The sequence below is a fragment of the Petaurus breviceps genome, unplaced genomic scaffold, assembly GCF_028583685.1.
Source record: "Petaurus breviceps papuanus isolate PSGF00001 unplaced genomic scaffold, PetGlider_PUasm1.0 99, whole genome shotgun sequence".
Lineage (NCBI taxonomy): Eukaryota > Metazoa > Chordata > Mammalia > Diprotodontia > Petauridae > Petaurus > Petaurus breviceps.
This window is the reverse complement of record NW_027187465.1, coordinates 12,836,509-12,858,267: the sequence shown is the minus strand read 5'-3', so window position 1 is coordinate 12,858,267 and position 21,759 is coordinate 12,836,509. Positions and strand designations below refer to the sequence as shown.

Here is a 21,759-nt window from a genome sequence, read left to right as displayed (position 1 = left end):
TCTCTCTCTCTCTCTCTGTCTGTCTCTCTGTCTGTCTCTCTCTCTCTCTGTCTCTCTGTCTGTCTCTCTCTGTCTGTCTCTCTGTCTGTCTCTCTCTCCCCACCTTTGTCTTCCCTGCCAAAATCCCACCTTCTATAGGAAGCCTTTCCCCAATCCCTCTTAATGGGAATTCCTTCCTTCTGTTGGATACCTTCCATTTATCCAGTGGGTTGACCAAGTTGTTTGGAAGCCAAAGGTTCATTTGCCTAAAAGATTATTTTACAAAGTAATCACAGAAGGCAAGTGTTCACACGGAGACCAGAAGAAGAGATACAAGGAGATTCTCAAGGTCTCTCTGAGGAACTTTGGCATCGTTCACAAGACGTGGGAGACCCTGGCAAATGACTGCCCAGCATGGCATGCCCACATCAAAGAAGGCGCTGTTCTCTATGAGCAAGCAGAATTGGGGTTCCTCAAAAGAAATGAGATGCATACATCTGGAGACATCTCCACTCCAAATGTTCATGTGCACTATTGGCGCCTGACCGGGGGTACAGTCTTCCGAACTCGAACTGGTCTGATCAGCCTCTGGCTGACACATTGTACCTTGACCCCTACATTTTGATCATCTTCGAGAATGAAGCCATGTGGACTCCCCCATTAAAATGTGATCTCCTGGAAAGCCGGGACTATTTGCTGCTGTTGTTGGGTGTTTTGTTTTTGTTTCTGCCTTTCTTTGGATCTCCAGGGTTTAGCTCCCTACCTGACATGTCAACTGTCAATTAATGCTTATTGACTGATTGTGCTGAGACTCACTTCTGCTAGCCAAGTCTAGAGAACCACAAAGGGTGCTTCCAGCACTAAATCTAAGATCCTATTATCTCCAGCTCCCTCTCAGCAAATTTTAAAGATCTTTTTTGGGGGGTGGGGAGAATGTCACATATACTTTTCCCGCTTTTTAACACCCTGTGGCTTAGTTTATGAGATTTCCAAAACAACAACAGTTGACTCAAAGTACCCCTACCACCCAAGACTTGAGCCAAAATACAATAGTACTAACTGCACATCTCACAGAGCCCCAGTTTCCTCATTTGTAAAATCAAGTTACAAACAGCTCCTGCCTCACAGAGGCAGCTAGTGGTACCATGGACAGAGCAATGTACCTGGAGTCTGGAAGACCTGAGTTCAAATCCACCTCAGACATCCTGGACAAGCCACTTAACCTCTCATTCCCTCAGTTCCATATCTGTAAAATGGGGATAACTCAGGCTTGTTGTGAGGATTAAACAGATAATATTTGCACCATGCTTTGCAAGGCTTAAAGCACTGTATAAACGCTGTCATTGTGGTTGTTATTAGTATTATCATCAACATCTGCATGGTTGTCAGGATTAGATGAGATAATATTTGTTGGAGTGCTTTGCAACTCTTAAAGTGATATACATATATATATATATATATATATATACACACATATATATACAGGTATATATAATCATTGCTATTATTAATTTCTCAAGGTTCTTGTGAGGATCAAAGGAGAAAACAACAATATTTTGCAAACCTTAGATGAATGTTATTGTTATTATGGAATGAGCATTTATTAAGCTCCTACTGTGTTCCAGGCAGTGTGCTAAGCACGGTACAGAATTATCTTAGTATTACAGATAATTCTTAATTGTAGTAGTAGTAGTAAAAATGAGGAGATTGAGATGCAGAGTGGAGGTGAGATGGGGCTGTTCTAATGAAGTCCAACCCCCCAGGCAATGGAGCGATCCCAACACCCTCTCCGTGGAGGGGGAGAGATTGGGGCAGGGGTGATAAGCCCAATTCTCTTTCCCAATTATCTCTCAACGCACGTGTCCCTTCAGGGAAGCAGAAGGACTGCTAGTGTGTATGGAGAGTTTCCTGGCCAGGCACAGAGGTAGCGGGGAGCCAGGCAGGGGCCCCAAGGCGGAGGAGGGTTAAAAATAGCAGACCCGGCTCTGAGCGGTTGCAGACAGTTGCTGCAGTGTGGGTCCCTCCTTGCAGAGACGAGAGAGGGAGGTCAGGCAGAGAGGAGACAGGCTAGGGAGGAGGAGGAGGAGGAGGAGGAGGGGGAGACTCCCCGGGTCCAGGAGGGGCGTCTAAACTTGGATGGCCCCTCATTCCCAGCTCCCGGGAGAAAGCAGTCAGCTGTCCCAATCGCATTGCTCAGGAGGGTAGCTCATCGGCTGACTAGGGGAGATTGCAAAAGCTCCCTGCTTCCCCACCCCCACTCCTGGCCAGCATCAAAGGACATATAAGCGGAGGAGCCCTGCCCAGCCCCGGAGAACACTAGAAGTTTCTGGGCGCTGATGTTTATTTAAGCAGCTGCCTGGACTCGGGGGAAAGGACAGAAGAGAGAGGCAGGCGTCCCCAAAGGGCACTGGTGCCTACCTCTGCTTGCCTTCCTGGTCTCCAGAGAGAATCCACCCCGAGGTCTGAAGCGGGGGCTGGGCACTTGCTGAGCTCTCCCCTCCCTCCGTCCTCCTTCCCTTGCCTGGCTTTAAATCCCTTGGAGACTTTGGGCCAGGGGAGGGCATATCTGGAGGGATTCCTGCCGCTCCGGTTTGGCATTCCTATCCTCCCCCCAGGGCAAAGGCAGCCTTTCCAAGGGAGGACTCTGGTTTTGGGGAGGGGCCTTGGATTTGCTGAGAAGCCACACAGGGAGCCAGAGGCAGGGCCAGAAAAGGCAACTGTAACTGGTGTCCTGTGTCCATAGTGCCCAGCTAGGGCTCTTGCCTCTGTTTGGAAGTCAGAGGGGGACCACTCTGCTCTGCCCCAGGCCCGCAGCCATGGCCGACGGCCAGATGCCTTTTTCTTGCACCTACCCTTCTTCCCGCCTGAGGAGAGACCCTTTCAGGGAGTCAGGCCTGTCTACCCGCCTGCTGGACGATGATTTTGGCATGGCCCCTTTCCCAGACGACCTGACTGCCGACTGGCCCGACTGGGCTCGTCCCAGACTGTCCCCATGGCCAGGCACCCTAAGGGCAGGCATGACTCCCCTGGTCCCCAGCATGGCCCCTCCAGTCTATGGGGCCAGGTATGGGCCCATTGAAAACCGCAGCCCACCCCCCTGCCCTGGGGAGCCTTGGAAAGTCTGTGTCAATGTGCATAGCTACAAGCCAGAGGAGCTGACTGTGAAAACCAAGGATGGCTTTGTGGAGGTATCAGGTGAGTGGGCACTGGGGGGGGGGGGGGGGGGGGGGAGGAGAGGGGGATGGAGGGAGGGGAAAATGGGGGGGGAGGGGAAGATGGAGGGAGAGGGAGATGGAGGGAGGGGAAGATGGAGGGAGAGGAAGATGGAGGGAGAGGGAGATGGGAATGACAAAGGTAGGGGTACAAGAGGCAGAGAAGGGAGAAGGAAAGACAATCAATCAACCAATCAGCACGTATTTATAGTGCCTACTGAGATAGAAAGGAAAAATCTATCAGTCAGTCAACAAATATTTATTAGGCACTTAATACGTAGCTGGCACTGTTCCAGCAACTGGAGAAATAAAAACAAAAATGAAATAATCCTTATCCTCAAGGAGGATATATTGGGGTGGGCAACATGAGCATAAGTATATGCAGAATAAATACAAAATTAATGTAAGGTGGTTTAAGGATGGGGAATGCTGGTAGTTGGGGGAAGAGCTTCATGGAGAAGAAACAGGCAACCAGAGAGACCAGAGTCAGAAAGGAGAGGAGGAGGCAAACTTGGAAGGGGATGAAACAAGGAGAGAGTGACAGAGACAGAGACACTAGAGAAAGAAGAAAGATGCAGTTAGAGAGGGACACAGAGAAATAGGGAGGGCAGGAGAGACAGAGAGGGACAGGCAGTGAGAGGAGAGAAAAGAAAGACAGAGAGGAGGGAGGGGAGGGAGGGGGAGAAAGAGAGAGAGGGAGAGAGACAGAGACAGAGAGGGAGGGAGAGAGAGACAGACAGACAGAGACAGAGAGAGAAAAGAGACAAAGAGAGAGATGAGAGACAGCTGATATATACAAGGAGAGATGATGGAGATGATAGATTATATTTTTAAAAAGAACCTGCTTTTAGATCCAAGTCATAAAGGAAACTTGCCTAGTCGTGGCCGGAACAGGCCCTCCAAGCCCCTGGAATGACTTAAAAGCTTAGGAATCCCCTTGCTGTTGGCAGGTAATTATATTCTAAATCCCTACCTCCTCCCTGGGAGCTAAAACACTGGAGAACCTGGGAGAATAAACCAAGGGAAAGATTGTGAGAGTAGGGCCCTGGGATGTCGAGCAGGACAGAAAGTTAGAGCTGCTGGAAAACAAGAATGCCATCTTTAAAATGACAGGACAGCCTGGGAGAGGCTCATTTTCTTGCCAAGGATCACACCAGCATGATTGAAAGCTGAAGAATTGCTTAAGCCTGAAAGGTCATCTTTACAGTTGAGCAAGAGGAGGCCCAGATTCTTAAAAGTGTTGTGACCAAAATCACACAAATGATCAGGGGGATTCAAGTCTAGATCTTTGAACTCCACTTCCAGCATGTTCTTCCCCACTAACCCCTCCCCTCTTGGCAGTAGGGGAGGATTCAAATTCACATCTTCTGGCTCTAAGCCTCCTCCTCTATCCACAGCCCCAACTAGGAGGTACATTTTTAGAACCTACCCAACCTGTCCTTACTCAGATGTTGGTATTCTTGTTCTCCGGGTTGTAACCATCATGGCTGTCTCTTTTCGTCACCAGATCTACCACTTGGGAAGCAGAGATCAGGCCCAAAGAAAGGGTTAAGTCTGAAAGGAGACAGGGACTGGACAGACCCAGGGCTGGGCCTTCTGTTTTCTTTCTGATCATTAGCTCATTTAACAGCCATTCCAGAAGAAGTGGATAGTGCTTCCTCACCAATTAGTGGGCCATTAAAGGGAGGTAGGGGGAGGGGAGAAAGGGTAAGGGGAGGGAGGGTGGGGAGAGAAAGAGAGAGAGAGAGAGAGAGAGAGACAGACAGACAGACAGACAGACAGACAGAGACAGAGAGAGACAGAGAGAGAGACAGAGAGACAGAGAGAGAGACAGAGAGACAGAGAGAGAGACAGAGAGAGAGAGAGAATAAAAAACCAAATAAAACTGTGATCAGAGAAACTCAGTAACCAAGCCTCGCTCTGAGAAATGGTGCCAGGGCCCACCTTCTCCAGACTCCCTTGAGCTGTTCAGACAGGATTTTCAAAGGTACAGAGAGCAAAACATAAACATCTGAAGCTTCGGACTATAGGAGAGGGAGACAGACTGGGCTGGGCTGGGCAGGGCTGGGATTGTTTGTTGATGGGAAAGGAGTCCCTAGGATTAGGCCTTTTCTGGTTGAATGGAGGTTCAAACCCCTGGGCTGGGGGTGGGGTGGTAGTGGGTGGTAGTGAGGAGAAACTGGGCCCCACTTTTGGCCCTGACACAAACTGTGTCTAATTATCTAGAAATGAGTCACTGTAAGACTCAGTTTCCTCATTCAGGAAATGGGGATGAATGGTAGCCCTTGGAACTCCCCATCACACCAGGCAGTACAGCCCTTTAAAAAAGCATAATCCTGTGTTAAAAAGAGGTGGTTATCCTATATAGCACTGATAAAGACCAGTAGTTGGAAGTCAGGCAGACTTCATTTCAAAGCTTGCCAATAATACCTGCTGTCAGTGTGACCATAACTAAGTGGCCTGACTTCTCTCGGCCTCAGTTTACTTAAATGTAAAGTGGAGACAATACTTGTCACACTGGCCTCACAGGATTATTATGAAGCTCAAATGTAAATCATCGCATAATATATACATATATGTAAATGCTCAGCATGACTTTTTCTGTTTTATATATAATATATAGTATACATATATGCATAGATATTAATATCTGTGCATACAAACAGATATACTCTCCTAGGGAAGGAAAGCTGGCATGAGTAATAATGGTTTGAAAGGAGTTGGGAGAATGCTAGGAGTCCCCTGTATTAGAGGGGGAAACAAAAATGGAGGAGAAAGGCAATGTTTATTTGGGCCACAGGTAGAAAACAAGACCAAATGGTGAAAATTTAACATACAAAATCCTGACTCGGGAATCCTGGCCTCTGGGTTTGACCCTGGACTCTGGCCCTGCCTTCCTCGTGATCTTGAACAAACAAATTAGAATCTCTCTGGGTGTTTGTCACCTTTGCTAACAGTGGCCCCATGGTGAACAAAGATCCCTTGGAAGTGATTAGTGGGGATAAGGACAGTTCAGTCCTGGCCAGGACTGAACATGGGTCTCAGGCCACCAATGACTGAACTTTCTAGAGCCTGATATTAAAGTTTCCAAAACATAACGCATACAATCGAGCCTTCCAACCACCTTGTAAAGTAGGATAGTATATATACAGTATAATCTCCTTTATAAATAAGGAAACTGAGGTTCAAAGACAAGACAGATTTAAAGCCAGGACAAATCTTAGAGGCAACATTAAATCTAATCGCTTTGTTCTACAAATGGGCAAACCCAGGCTGAGCAAGGTTAAATGATCTTCCCAGATTCACCCAGCTTGGAAGCATCTGGGATGGTCTTCATGATTCTAAGTTAGGTGACAAAGCTGACATTTATATAATGCCTACTGTGTGCTTTACAACTGTTATCTTGTTTGAACTTCACAATACTAGGAGATAGGTGCTGTTATTATTCTCATTCTATAGAAACTGAGGCAAAGAGGTTAAGTGACTTCCCCAGGGTCACACAATCAGTATGAGTCAGTGGTAGAACTTGAACCCAAATCCATCCACTTGACTCCACTGTCTCCCTCCCCATGGGGAGGATGCCAGAGACCTCCATTTTTCTCTCACTGTCACAGATCAGGCCACTGACTTATTTTTAACAAGAATCCAGATGGAAGGACAGCTAGGGGCACCATAGTGCACAGAGCGCTAGACCTGGACTCAGGAAGACTCATCTTCATGAGTTCAAATCCAGCCTCAGACACTTACTAGCTGTGTGACCCTGGGCAAGTCACTTAGCCCTGTTTGCCTCAGGTCCCTCATCTGTAAAATGAGTCAGAGAAGGAAATTGTAAACCACTCAAATGTCTTTGCCAAGAAATCCCCAAATGGAGTCCCAGAGAGTTGGACAGGACTGGAGCAATTGAACTGAATTGAACTGAAGCCAGGTGGAAGAGAGATGGGGGAAGGGGAAGGGAGCAGAAGAGCTACCATTTGGTCACTGGTACAGAGAAGACAGCTGCCTGGGGCGAGGAGGGGCAGGGGAGGGGGCAGAGAGCACCGGGGTGTTCTTCATGGGGGACAGGAATCCACTATCTGGACAGCCAGAGAGCTCTTGGCTCTTTGTTCCAGCTTTCTAACTGGAGAAGCAGAGGCAGAAGCAGGTTAAAGGGTCACTGGCCTCTGGCTTCCATCGTCTTCCCCTGGGAAAGGTCTACAGAAAGAGGACATGAGGCACACAGTCCATAGAACCTCTCTCCCATCCCTCCCCGACTGCCATCCATAAGAAGGAACATTTGTGGCCATTCCTAATAGCTTCCTCTACATTCTCCTCCCTGCCTGCTCAGAAGAAAGCATTTACAAAAATTAATTAGCTTTGTGAGGAAAAGCAAAGTAACATCCAAGCTGGAAAAAGGTTTCCTTTAGATACTCCCATGTTACCTCTGCCTGGAGAAGCATGTATTAACCACCTGCCCACCATGTGTACAATAGTGTGGATCTCACAGACAGAAAGACCTGGGTTCAGATCCCACTTCTGACACATACTGGCTGTGTGACCCCTCTGGACAAATCACTTCAATTCTCCTCCCAAAAAAATGGAGAAGATTTTAAGTTTCAGAAAAGGCGCTGACCTGCTTTGGTAGAAGGAGTTTCCTCACTTGGAAGTACCCTATAGTGATGAAATCACAGGTCCAGTCCTTGTATATATCTTCGAAGCCAGAAGCCAGTAATCTTAGCCAATTCCCCTTAAAAAAAATCACTCTATGCATCAGTTTCCCCAATTAGAAAGTTAGAATAAAGAGCCAAGAGTTCACTGTGTTAGGTGCTAGGGATATAAAGACAAAATAAATAAACAAATAAATCACAGTGCCTGCCCTCAAGAAGCTTACATTCTAGGGGGATGCATATACCCAAATAAATAAATGCCAAATATATACAATATAACAAAACAATTCCAAGAGAGAGACAGTGCTAATAATGGGGAAAGGGAGCAGGAAACGAATCAATTCATCAACAAGAATTTATTAAGCACTGCTGTATGCCAGGTACTATGGTAACTGCTGGAGATTTAGAGACAATGAAATTTAGAGACCATGAAATGGTCCTTGACCTCCAGGAATATGTTTTATTATTATATATACTGGGGATGGAAGGGAAGAATAAAGGAAGGAAAAAGGTGCCCTTACTATTCAAACGATGATATGTCCCAGTCTGCTCACTATCAGCCCTGGGCCTCTCCATTGACCTCTGGGTGATAACACCAATCTTTAGTCATTTAGAGCCAGTTGTCTTCCCTAACGCTTCAGTCTTGAAAAAATGGGCCTTTGCTTTCATGAGAAGCTTGAGGGGGTCACTTCCTGCTTTCCTTCTGTTCAATTCTGGGTCCAGATCATTGCCCAGATGTTTGTCCCAGATATAAACTGTTGGACAAACTCTGTGGGGTGTACTTCCAAATTCATGGTAAAATCTGGGTAATAGTTGTCATCCATTTGGTCTTTCCTGTGTGGATGAGAAGGCCAAACTCCTTTAAATTTTAAAATTACTATTGATTGATTTCACTTTTACATTACCTAGTTCCTGATATATATGATCTTTCTCTCTCTCTCTCTCTCTCTCTCTCACACACACACACACACACACATACCATTACCTAAGAGTCATGATTTATAACAAAGAGTAAAAAAGAGGGGAAAACAGTTTGGCTGAACTAATCAACCTCTCATCTCGAAGGATGGGGCCGTTTGGAAGAGAGACTTCTGATAAATACAGAGATAAAGAAGAAATTATAAACCTGGGTCAAAGGGAAAGGCTTGTCTGTCTGATCTTGGACAATCCGTGTTGGTCTCAGTTTTCCCAGCTGTAAAATGCAGGGGGAAGGGCTAGCTGGTCTCCACAATCCATTCCAGTTCTGTATCTATGAATTTATAAATCTGAAACCTGGCCCAGTAGAAAGAGGAGTGAACAGAAAGGCAGGAGAGACTCAGTTTTCATCAGTCATTAACATGCTAGGGGGTCTCTTGGGATGTAGTGTTTTGTACATGGAGTTTTAGTCCTGACTATGACCAGCTTCATAAGCCTAAGGCAAGTCAAGACATCCCATGGACTCTGGGCTCATGTAGGTCTGGGTCTAATAGGGACCTGACCCTACTGGGATCTTTGCCCCTTTATCTCATCAATACTCTCACCCTGGAGTAAAAATCCAGGGAAATACATTTATCAAAGTTTATCTATTGCTCCTGTTCACAAACAACCAGATGGTGGTGTGTGTGTGTACACACACATACATATATATAATATAAATACATACATATGTATGTATGCATGCATGTATATAAATATATACACACATTGTATAAGCACATAAAAACTAACATTTATATAAAGGTTTAAGATTCGCAAAACACTTTACAAATATTATCACATTTGTCCTTCATAACAGTCCTAGGAGATAGATGCAATTATTGTCCTCATTTTACAGATGGGGACACTGAGGCAGGCAGAGATTAAATGATTTGTCATAGACCTAGTGAGTATCCAAGGCGGGATTTGATCTCAGGTCTTCCTGTCTCCCAATGTGATACTCTGTCCATTGTACAATTTCAATGGAAGCCACTGTATATCCCCTGAAAATATTCTTCACCCCCATAGAAGCCCACCCAGTGAGGGATCTGTTTTAACTCAGCTGGTCCTCTGCCATAGGCACATTATCAGGTCCCAGAGCCCTACAACAAGAAATTTTTTATTAATATCTCGTTGGTGCTAGAAAATAGTCCTATATAGTAAGTATTACAGGCATTATTATGACCATTTAAAGACTGAGGCCCCAGGAAGGATTAATGACTTCCCCAGTGTAGGAAGGTAATTAGTTTTTTTTTTAAGCAGTAACATGGAGGAAGGATGGTAAGAAGCTCGTTTGAGAGATGGCCAGGATTCCATTTTCTAGTTGAGGAACAGAGAGGAATGAAGGTGAATCATCAAGGGACCCTCCCTCCAGCCCTGGGTTATCTGTTAATGAGCAGCATGTGACAATGGCCCATGTTAGAGGCACTGCAGGAGGGCAGCTGTGCCAGCCACATTGGCTGAAGGGTTTGGCACAGAGGGCCCTAACATGGCAAAAGCAGAAAATAGCTCTGGGCATTCAAACTGGGCCACGGTTAAAAATGTTCCATCTATGCCTTGGGCGGATCTGTGGGCGCCTTTGCTCCCAGGCGTGGGTGGCAGGGTTGGCCTGGCTCCTTGGCGGAGTGCAGCCCTTCCCTTGGCGCCTACAAGAGCCTCCCACCTGTTCGCAACCAAGGAACATCCCTCCACCCCTCAACAGCCTAAGCTTAGAATATATTTTTGGCAGGGGCAAGTCACAGTTTCCCAGGCAATCCTGGCCTTCAGAAACCAGAGAAAATCTTCTTTCCATGTTATCCTCAGCATCAAGGATGGCATCAGATGGCAAAGGGATTAGAGAGACAATGTGGAACTTTTTAAGCAATGGAATTTGGGGGTGCAGGGTTCTAATTTGCCTCTAATATTTGCCGGCAGTGTGGACCATTGGATTTAGAGCTAGCAAGGACCTTAGGACACCATCATTTTACAGATGAGGAAGGTCACAGAGGTAATAAGTGTGCGCATGACCCTAGATTTGGTGTTGGAAGGGACCTCAGAGATTGTCTTCTCCATTGTTTTCTCATTTTACAGTTGAGGAAACTGAGGCCCAGATTGGTGAGGTGATTTGTCCATGGTTACTTAGGTCATAAAGTGGCCACGTTGGGATTTGAACCAGGGTCCTCCCTCTCCAGATCCAGAAATCTAGTCTGGTCCAATCTCTAAGCCTTAGTTACTTCACCTGTAAACTAGGGATAAAAATACTCATGATCAACTGGGGATAAAAACACTCACACTGCTGACCTCACCGAGTTGTTGTGGGACTCCAACAATATTTATGAAGCATTTACTAGGTGCCAGATACTGTTAAATGTGAAAGACACACATCTGTAAATGAACAACCAAACAAAAAATCAATCCCTGTCCTCAGGGAGCTTATAATCTATTTGGGGAGATAATATGTAAATAGCAAGTTACGTACAGAGAAGATAGATGGTGCTCTGAAAGAAGAATGTGTGTAAATAATGTATTTATCTTACTTTGCAAAGTGTAAGTCATCTATTCGACCAACAGACATCTGTTTGGGGCTGTAGCAGCAGCCACACTGGCACACCCAGGACGGCTGCTAGCACAGGTGCTTAGATCTGCTTTACTAGGAAAGCTTGCTGTTCAAGGGGTCAGCAGTCTTTTTTAATTACATTCACCAGTTCAGGGGAAAAGTCAGCACCCTGAACTTCAGAGAAAATACAAGCAGAGAAATAAAGACCAAAAGACAGGGCTCTGGCCACCTAAATCAATTATACACTTTACATACATCCCTGGATCAAGAGAGCCTTTACATCTGAGCGGTCAGGGTGCTCTGAACATGTAGGCACTCAGAAGCTCCATCAGGGAATCATGAGATCCTTCTCATAAGTGAGCCCCAAAGCAAAATACCAATTCAGAGCATGTATACATTTCTCAGAGCCTGAAAACATCACAACCATGGAGACCCAGTGCCTAACTAGAAATTAGCAAAAGGTGTGAAAGCCTTCCTACAAGCAAGCCTCCCATAATGGGCTTCATGGGAGGTCCATTAATGGGGAGAGAGATCTTAAATACCATTAACATTACAGAGGGGGAGAGAGGGAGAAGGGGAAGGTGGTGAGGGGAAGAAGGACCTATGATTTCATAGGCTAAGTAGTAGATAAGAGTTCTGGGCTTGGAATCAAGAAAGCCTGAGTTCCAATTCTGCCTCAGACATTTACTAGCAGAGTGACCCTGAGCAAGTCACTTAACCTTTGCCAGCCTCAGTTTCCTCATCTGTAAAATGGGGATCATTTTCATATCTACCTCAGTAGGGTCAAATGAGATAATGTAAGTCATTTTGCAAATTTTAAAGCCCTGTGTAAGTGCTATTACAATTACTATTACTCCCTCTAATTCATGCACATCCAGATCACCAATTGCTTTGTGATTTATGTTCCTGGAGACATACGTCGGGCACCAAGAGTTTCAATGACTTGCCCAGGGTCACACAGTCAGTGTGGCAGGGACCTGATAGCTGGGCTGGTCTAAGTATCTCATTTTACAGGGATGCCCAAGTTGACGAGAAGGTGACTGCCAACCATCATCTCTTGGTTCTCCTGGAGTTGCGGGCCTCCGAGTCTTAACAGGGTCATTTTTCTGTGGCCAGAGTCATCTTTTTAGTTTCCATCCAACCAGTGGAATTCTCCCTCTCTCCTGATCCACTCCCCCCAGCCAAAAGAGGGACTGCTTCCTATCGGTTATACAAATATATAAAAATCCACCTTCTTCAATCAGCTTATTGAAGTCAGCATTTATTAAGAGCATATCAGATACCAGGCACTGCTTAAGGTACTGAAGGTATAAAGATTCAAATGAAACAAGCCCTGCCTTCAGGAAGCTTACATTCTGCTAGGGGGAAGCAGCCTATATACAGCAAAGCAAATACAGGCTACTAGTCAATTGATTAATTTATTAAATGCCAACAATGTACCTGGGACTGTATTAGGCCCTGGGTATACAAACACAGAAAGGATATAGTCCTTGCCCTCATAAAGCTTATAATCTACAGCAAAGATTCTTAACTTGTTTTGTGTCATGGATTCCCTGTCCCTTTGGCAGTCTAGTGAAACCCATAGAACTCTTCTAAGAATGCTGTTTTTAAATGTATACATTTTTTTAGAAGAAAGTATTACAAAGGAAACCAGTTATAGTCAAATAAAGCTATTAAAATATCTTTACAAGTAAACAGGTTAATAGACCCCAGGTTAGAAACTCCTGTCCGAGAGACTTGGGTGGGGGTGAAGGACAGGGAAATATCTCCAATAGAAAGTAGGATCCGAACTGAGTCTTGAAAGAAGCCAGAGAAATTAAGAATCTGATATGAGAAGGGAGAATATTCCAGGCATGGAGAATGGAGGTGGAGTGCTGTGTTCAAAGAAATGCAGCCAGGCCAGTGTTGCTGGCTCACAGAATACAAGAAGGAGAGTAAAGAAATCCAGGAAGGAGTTGTGAGAGAGATAAGAGGACAACCAGGAAAGAGCAGTGTCCTGAAAATCCCCCAAAAGGAACAGACCTAAACCCAACATACCCTGATTGTTTTCCTCTATTCACACTCCTGCTTTTACACAAATGCTCTGCCAAGTATATGTGACTCAGGACTGAACCCAATACTCCAGTTGTGGTCAGACCACATCTGCTTAGAATCCTGGGATCATGATGACCAACTTTGATAGACTTAGTTCTTCTTCTCAGCAATGCGATGATCCAAGACAATTCCAAAAGACTCGTGATGGAAAATGCTATCCCCATCCAGAGAAAGAACTATGGAGTTTGAACGCAGATCAAAGCGTACTATTTTCCCTTTTTTTTTTTCTTTCTCATGGTTTTCCCGCTTTTTCCTGATTTTTCTTTTACAATATGACTAATGTGGAAATATGTTTAACATGATTGTACATATGTAGGCTATATCAGCTTGCATGCCGTCTTGGGTAGGGGAGGGGAAAAATTTAGGACTCAAAATCTTATAAAAGTGAATGTTGAAAACTAAAAATAAATAAAGTTTAATAATAATTTTTAATAACGAATCCTGGGATCATTCCAGAGCTGGAAGGGACCTCCCAGGTCACCTAATCCAATCCCCTTTATTTTGTAGATGGGGAAGCCCAAGGCCTTTATAACTTGCGTAACAAGGACATGCAGATAGTAGCAAGCATCAGAGGCAGGGTTTGAACCAATGTCTGACTCCACAACCAAGGTTCTTTCCATGTCTCTCCACGTAGAGAGACACGTGGGCTTATTTTTCCAGCCATTGCTTGCTTATCTTTCCCAATGAGTTTTCATCACTTACCTACTACTTGTGAGGCACATGTCTAGACACCATGGGGGGAACAGAGAAGCGGAAGACACGTTCCCAAGTGGTTTCTTATCATAGCTCTGCTGACTTCGTATATTTGTCAGCGGGAAATGGGGTAACGGGAAAAGGTGATCTCTGCTGATTCCCTAAGCCTCGGGCAGAGAGAGACCTCCCTAGTGTTCTGGAAGGATGATTCTCTGGGCACACTGACAACTGGTATTTTTCTCTCCTCCAGGCAGACATGAAGAGAAGCAACAAGAAGGGGGGATTGTTTCCAAAAACTTCACAAAGAAAATCCAGTATGTATCTGCCAAGGGGTTCTGTGGGATATTCTGGGGTTCAGGCTGTTCTGAGTAGAGCAGAAAGAAATTGCCTCCCCAGTGTTTGTCATCAGAAACCTTGGGTTTCCAGCCACAGCCGTGTTAGTCACAGGAAAAGAAAATCCAGAGATGAGGTAGTCTCTTTAGCCTGGGTACAGTGTGTCCTGAATAAGGAGAGCTGACAATCTTTCTGTCCTCTGCCTGGATGGATCACAGCCCTGAGAGCAGCATTCGGGAAAGCCTTGGAGAAGCTAAGGGTGCATCCAGAGGATGGCAAGTGGCCTAGAGATCTTAGGGTGTAAAGTCAACTGAGAGAACTAGAAGTCGTAGCTTTAGAGCTAGGAAGAATCTCACCTGTCCAGGGTCAAAAGGCTATATTGTTGAGTAGCTAGATGGCTTGGTGGGTAGTGTCAGTCTTGGAGTCAGGAAGACTTGGGTTAGAATCTTGCCCCAGGAACAGATAGTGTGATCTTAGGTAAGTCCTTTAGCCTCCCTTGGCATCAGTTTCCTCATCTGTAAAATAAACAAATGGTCCGCTTCAGAGAGCTGAAGAGAGGACCAAAAAAGGGAATGCATGGGATGTAAATTGTCCAGGCACAATGCCCCTATAAAATAAAGGTTAATGCAGACCTCTTTGGGGATCAGGAATTCCCAGCAGACTGTTCTCTCAGCTCTTTCTGTCTCTGAGAGGGGATTTATCTTTGAGGCTTAAGGGGCCCTGCTGCATGAATAGGGGACCAGCCTGGGCACATTCCTCCAGGAGATCATGGCCCCCAGGACATGAATGAGCAGAGCAGCTGATGGCTGGCACCTGGAAAGAGGGTTAGGAGAGTGATAAACATTCCAGGTCTGGAACCTGATATTTATAGACGAAGAGCAGGGCAGAGAACAAAGGAATTGGGAGAAGCCCAGACTCAGGGGAACCTGGTTGGAGGGCAGCAGTGGATGATCTGGATATATCCAAGGACTGAAGCTTCTGAAGCCCTCAACAACATTCTCCAGAGTCAGGCACTAGGGTATCCACCAAAGCCTAGGACAGGGTAAGGTAACCATCTACATGGTGGGCTTCCAGGAATAATAATAACTAATAATGGTTAACATTTGTACTGTGGTTTAATGTTTGTTAAGCACTTTTAAACATCTTGTTTGGTCCTCATCACAACCCTAAAAGATAGGTGCTATCACCATTTTACAGATGAAGAAACTGAGGCAGACAGAGGTTAAGTGACTAGCCCAAGGTCACACAGCTAGGAAGAATTTTAACTCAGATCTGTCCTCTCTTTTCCTCTTCATCTCCTCATTCTGTGTTTCTTGAGAAAACTGAACAAATCCTCAGGAGATGGAAGATTCTTTAATGATAGAAAAAGAACTTTGGATTTGTTGTAAAAAGAACTAAGTTCATATTTCAGCTCTTTAAGTACTTGTAAGTTGTGTCTCCCCTCTGGACCTCAGTTACCAAGTACCTTCCGACTCTAAGTCCCGTACAAATACATGGCACCAAACTCAAGCATCTCCAAATTTGCTCAAATCAACAGCTTCCTTTCTTTGCTGCCAAGTTCAGCCTGAGCAGGCTTTGAGCAGAGACCAAGGGCTCCCCGAGGTTGTTGACACAGTTGATCTCTCTTTGGTGGCAGCAAAACATTCAAAAGGACTGGAGGGGAGTCTAGCAAAAGGAGAGGGTGGCCAAGCACCTCCGCCTCCCAGTATGGATTTCTCCCTTCGCCCATCCCAACCCCCCATCAAAACTTTTCAGGGACTTAATCTCAACAGCTCAACCCCACCATATTCCTTACCCCTGCCTTCTCCCCTCCCATACACATACACACATATACTTAGAACTAAGGAAACTGGCAACCAGTCATTCCATAAGCCTTAAGTGCCTACATGTTCCCAGCATCATGATAAACACTCTCTGTCTCTGCCTGTGTCTGCTTCTCTGTAACTCTCTGTCTCTCTGTGAATTTCTCTGTGCATCTCTCTGAGTCTCTCTATGTATATCTCTCGGTCTATCTACTCTCTTTCTGTCTTTTTCTATTTCTCTGTCTCTGTCTGCCCCCTTCTTTTTCTCTCTCTCCACCCTCTGTCTTTCTCTCTCATTCTCTCCACTACCCCTGTTTCTCCTTCCTTCTGTCTCTCTCTCCCTCCCCTTCTCTCTCTTTCTCTCCCTCCCCTTCTCTCTCCCTCTCTTCCTTCTCCTTTCTTTCTTCCTCTCTCTCTTTCCCTCCTCTCTCCCTCTCTCTTCCTTTCTTTCATCTCTCTCCATATAGGCTTTGTGCTGCCTTCTCTTCCTCTCCCTTCTCCTCCTTCTCTTCCTCCTCCTCCTCCTCTTCCTCCTCATCTGCTCTTGAAACTCAAATTTGATAAAACTCCAGACAAACAAAGGCTTTGTGACTCTTTCAGCTACAGTCACCCGGTGTCTCTCTCACTAGAGACTGAGATCAGATGAAATGTGTCCCCATAGGGCAAATGAAGGGGAAATGGAGAGAGAGAGATAACTGGAGTCTGGAGAGGAGATTGATGAAAAACCTCCAAGGATTAAGACAAACCCTCTAGGGGAGGAGGAAAAAAGATGGGATAGGGAAGGAGAGGGGAAAAGAGATAGACTATCTTTAAAAAGCTGCCTATTCAATTGATTTCCCCATGCAAATTGTCCTCAGAAAATGACTTTGTTGAAAAAGTACCTTAACAAGATGAAAATCTTGCAGTTGTCTGACAGGCTCAGACGGCTGTGATCCCAGAGGATGGAATGGCAGGTCTGAAACTGGGGGACCAGTAGAGTCTCTCTCTGACTCCTTTTTTCTATTCAGAGCACCATCAGTCTAGATTTTGAAGGACCCTTGGAGGTCATTTAGCCAAACTTCTTCGTTTTACAGGTGAGGAAACTGAAGCCCTGAGAGGCTAAGTGATCTACCCAAGGTTATATAAGGAAGAAGTCTCAGAGATGAGATCTAAACTCAGATCTTCTGACTTTAGAATCATTGGACCAATTAAATTCAAGAACCAATTACCAAGCCCCTATTATATTCCAGGCAATGTGCTGGGTACTGGGGATTTAAAGACAGAAATGGAACACTCCCAGCCCTCAAAAAGCTTACATACTAGAGGAGAAGCTTGTACAGAGAGGAATAAATAAAATATTGGGGGAGGCAGGGAGGAGATGGGGACAGCATGGCCCCAAGCCCCAGCTGCCAATGATTCCACTCAGAGGTCCAGCCCCTCATCAGGTAAGTTCAGAGTGACTTTAGCAAAAGCCTTGGTCACACACAAGAAGGATTCAAGGCTCAGCAGAAAGCATCTTGGTTTTAGGGTCCCAGAACTTGGGTTCAGTTTTAGCTTTGTTTTTTGCTGCCTGTGTGACCTTGGACAAATCACTGGAAATGAAGCAGTTGGACTTGGACACTATGCAGATGGTTGTCCTAACTTTTTAATAATAATAGTTAACATTTATATGGTATCTACTATGTGCTAGCACTATGCTAAGTGCTTTACAATTATTACCTCATTTGAGCCTCACAACAGCCCAGAGATATAGGTGCTAATAATGATAATAATGGCTTACGTTTATATAGAGCCTTCTATGTGCTGGGTGCTGTGCTAAACACTATGCAATTATTATCTACATATTTACAGTTATGATCGCAACAACCCAGGGAGGTAGGTGCTGTTATGGTCCCCATTTTATAGATGAGGAAAATTGAGGCAGACATAGATTAGCTGACTTGCTCAGGGTCACACAATCAGTAAGTGTCTGAAGCTAGATTTGAATTCAGGTCTTCCTAACTCCACTCAATCCACTATACTACTTAGCTGCCTATTTGTCCAGCCCTAAATTCTCTCCTAACCTCTGGTATTTCGTCTCCACCTGACCACTAGACGTGATGACCTACATGTCTCAAAGACATCTTAGACTCAGCATGTCCAAAACCACTCCTTGTGTTTCCCCACCAAAGCCTCCCTTCTTAAGAGCTTCCTTTCTGCTGTCCAAGGTGCTGCTATCCCCCCAGTCACCTGGGTTCTCAGTTCTTCAGACTCTCTCATGCCTTGTAGCCCATCAGTGGTCGAATCCTTGAAGTAAACTCCCCATCCTGCTTAGAACTCAGTAATTTACACTAATTTGAGTTTTAAAAAAATACTGAAGATATTCAACCCTTTCCTCCTCAATTTGGGGAAACAAATAAAATTGAAACACACAAACTCAGAAAGTCACGGATGCATTCAAACTGAGCAGAGTTGTTCACCAGATGGTACATGAACATCTGGGTTTTGTTTTTGTTTTGTTTTGCTTTTTAAAATTTCTATTATAGTTTAAGTTGCCTTAGCATGGGCAGTCTTTTCCTCTTCTTCATTCCTTCCCCACTCTGATCCATGGTACTTATAAACAAAGGAAAAATGATAAAAAAGAGTTTTCTCATAGAACTCTTCTATATGTAATATGAGGCCAAAAGGAGCCAACTAAAGAGAGGATTCATAATTAAAGTGGATAAAAATGCAATGAAAAAGGGCAGCTAGGTGGCACAGTGAATGGAGCACCGGCCCAGGAGTCAGGAGGATCTGAGTTCAAATCTGGCCTCAGACACTTGACACTTTCTAGCTGTGTGAACCTGGGCAAGTCTCTTAATCTCTATTTGCCTCAGTTTCCTTAACTGTAAAATGGGGATTGTAACATCTGCTCCCCAGGGTTGTTGTGAGGATCAAATGAGATAATGTTTGTAAAGTGCTTAGCATAGTTCCTGGCATACAGTAGGTATTTAATAAATGTTTATTGCCTTACCCTTCATGATAAAAATCTGTGCTGAGATTCAGGGTTGTAACTAGGGTGTGGTGACAAGGACTTTGCTTCACGGTCCTGAATGTAGAGGGCCTTGGAGCTGACAGTCCTTTCAGCCCTTTGTAAGGCTAATGCAAGCTCTTCTCCTTAGCCCCCCACTCTCACCCCATATTGACCTCACTCACAACAACCTAATCTCAAACCTGGGTTTCCACCCCTCCCCTTGGGGCTGCATCATCTCAGAGACCCATCTCCTTTCACCTTGGTGCTGCTTTCTGAAAAATGCCGTGAAACCTCTGCCCAGGTATGAGGGTCTCTCCACAAGCTACCCCTGGCCAGGTCTTGTAGCTACACAAACCACCACTTTGGCTTAGCCCTAAGTGGTTCAATAGACCAGCAGACCATCCCTGATAGCACCCTTGGTCTGGAAGCTCTTTCCCAGTTGGGTGTTAAAAAAATAGGCTGCCTTGGCCCCCTGCATAGTCTTCTCCTTCTCTCTTCTGTATCTCTTTCTGTCCCTTGCTAATTCCCTCTGCAGATACGTAGGCTAGTGTGTCACCTGGGGTTGACCTAGCTCTCGGTACAAGGAAAACAGGTTTGCTTTAATGACTTGGTGTATGTGTGTGTGTGTGGATAGATAGACAGACAGAGATAAGACAGATAGGTGTGAGTGTGCATATGTATATATGTATATGTGTATATATGTGTGTGTATGCTTATGCACATACCCATATATATACATACCTATACACACATACATATACAACATATATATATACACGCGCATATACATGATACATAGATTGAGATACATTTATATACACACACACATATATTTTTTTAAATCCTTCCATGTGAAAGGATCTTGCCAACGGACCCTGCTCTGGAATTATTTTCTCTAGGTCATAGTGGAAATGGGTCACTGATGGGAGGGAGAGAGAAGCTTTCCTTACACACTAAAACAAGCATTGATGAAACACCTACTATGTGTAAGACCTTGACCTGGGAGGACATGAAGATGACAGATAGACTTTGCCCTTGAGAACCAAGGGGGCACAAGGGACCTGGGAGGCCAATTCATTCAATCCCCTCTTTGTACAGATGGAAAACCTGACACCCTGAGGGGTTGCATGATTTACCCAAGGGTCACCTCGCTAGCCAGTGGCAGTGGCAGGACACCAAACCCAGATTTTGGCTGCCTTCAGCCCAGGGCTCCTTCCACCCTCCCAGGCGGTCAGTTCAGTTCTGTGTTCTTCTTCCTAGGCTCCCAGCTGAGGTGGACCCGGTGACAGTATTTGCTTCCCTCTCCCCCGAGGGCCTGCTGATCATCGAAGCCCCCCAGGTGCCTCCTTACTCTGCATTCGGAGACGGCAGCTTAGGCAACGAGCTGCCCATCGACAACCATGAAGTCACCTGCGCTTGAAGAGGCCTCCAGAACAAGAGTTCTCATTCTCCTCTCCCTCTCCCTTCCCTCCCCCAGACCCAAGAGATTTCTCTCTGATTCCAGATGCAATTACATTAGCTCAATAGAGGTGTATGTTGGAAAGAGAAGATTGTTTTTTTTGCTCCTTTGATTGAGTGGGCCTCCCATCTGGAAGCATCCTTACCCAGAGTGCCTACCTACTGATTCCTGTTCTGCCCTGTCCTCCTGAGGAGGTCTGGCCTCAGCCCGTCCCAGGACAGAGCGGGCCCTGCACCACACCAGGCTGGCCAGTGCTGACAGCCCAGCTGCTTGCTCCCAAACCTTGTACCCCTTTTCCCAGGGCCCAAGGGCTAGCCCTTCTTATTCCCAGCTGCTCACTTGTCCCTCCATGTCCCTACGGGCCACCAGTTATCCCCCAGCCTCACAAAGATAATTTTTAGAGGTCTTACATGCATTACGTGTTTATCTGTATATCAGACATAAGTTAGGGGGTGCCTTTTTTGTTCATATTTACTTTAAATTAATTAGATATTTATGGAGATGGGCCTGAACAGAGGGATTTTAGGCCTCCCTCTGGTCATTTGTTAGCTAACTCTATATTTGAGCCCCTCCTGCCTAGTTCCTCCCCCCTTTTCTTTTTCCAGGTCCAGGTTTTCCCAGGAAGGAATTGCCATGTTTGGACCTTGTTCTTCGGAGTTGCCAGGAACCAAGTACCAGCCAGACAAACTGACAAAGACAGGCTGGGAACTTTCCACAATGTGACAATGTCATGTGCTTGGGTGGGAACATTTCTGTATTGTGCTGGGGTTTTCTTTTTTTTTCCAGTTTGAGGGGAAAATAACTTTATGAATAATAAAAAAGAAATTGATCTTCTTAGCCACGTGCCTTTCCTAGATTCTGATCTGATGTCAGGCAGAGGGCTGGGATTTGGCAGGAGCTGAGGAGGAAAAGGAAAGGATGTGTCAATTGATTCATTCAGATGGAGCAGATAGGAACTGTGCTATGTGTCTAGGGGAACTGTAACTAGGGTGGGGTGAACAGGGCTTTGCTCCAAGGGAACTGACGACACTTGCTGTCAAAAAAGCAACCACCTCTGGAAGCAGCCCACTCCGTGTTGGACAT

General features: G+C 45.4%; 1 protein-coding gene and 1 long non-coding RNA gene across 2 annotated transcripts in view; one reads left to right on the top strand and one right to left on the bottom strand.

Annotated features, from left to right (window-relative positions):
- LOC138156448 (uncharacterized) overlaps positions 1-2,536 on the bottom strand; it is a 9,004-nt gene extending 6,468 nt beyond the window's left edge. Inside the window, exon 1 of the long non-coding RNA XR_011167148.1 lies at positions 2,398-2,536. This is a non-coding gene — a long non-coding RNA (uncharacterized lncRNA). The remainder of the gene's footprint in view (positions 1-2,397) is intronic.
- Positions 2,484-21,513, top strand: HSPB8 (heat shock protein family B (small) member 8). Its single transcript, XM_069081768.1, has 3 exons — positions 2,484-3,174; positions 14,362-14,425; positions 20,478-21,513. Exons 1-3 carry the CDS (start codon positions 2,796-2,798, stop codon positions 20,635-20,637), a joined length of 603 nt encoding a protein of 200 aa, XP_068937869.1. The 5' UTR covers positions 2,484-2,795; the 3' UTR covers positions 20,638-21,513.
- Positions 21,514-21,759: the final 246 nt, after the last annotated feature.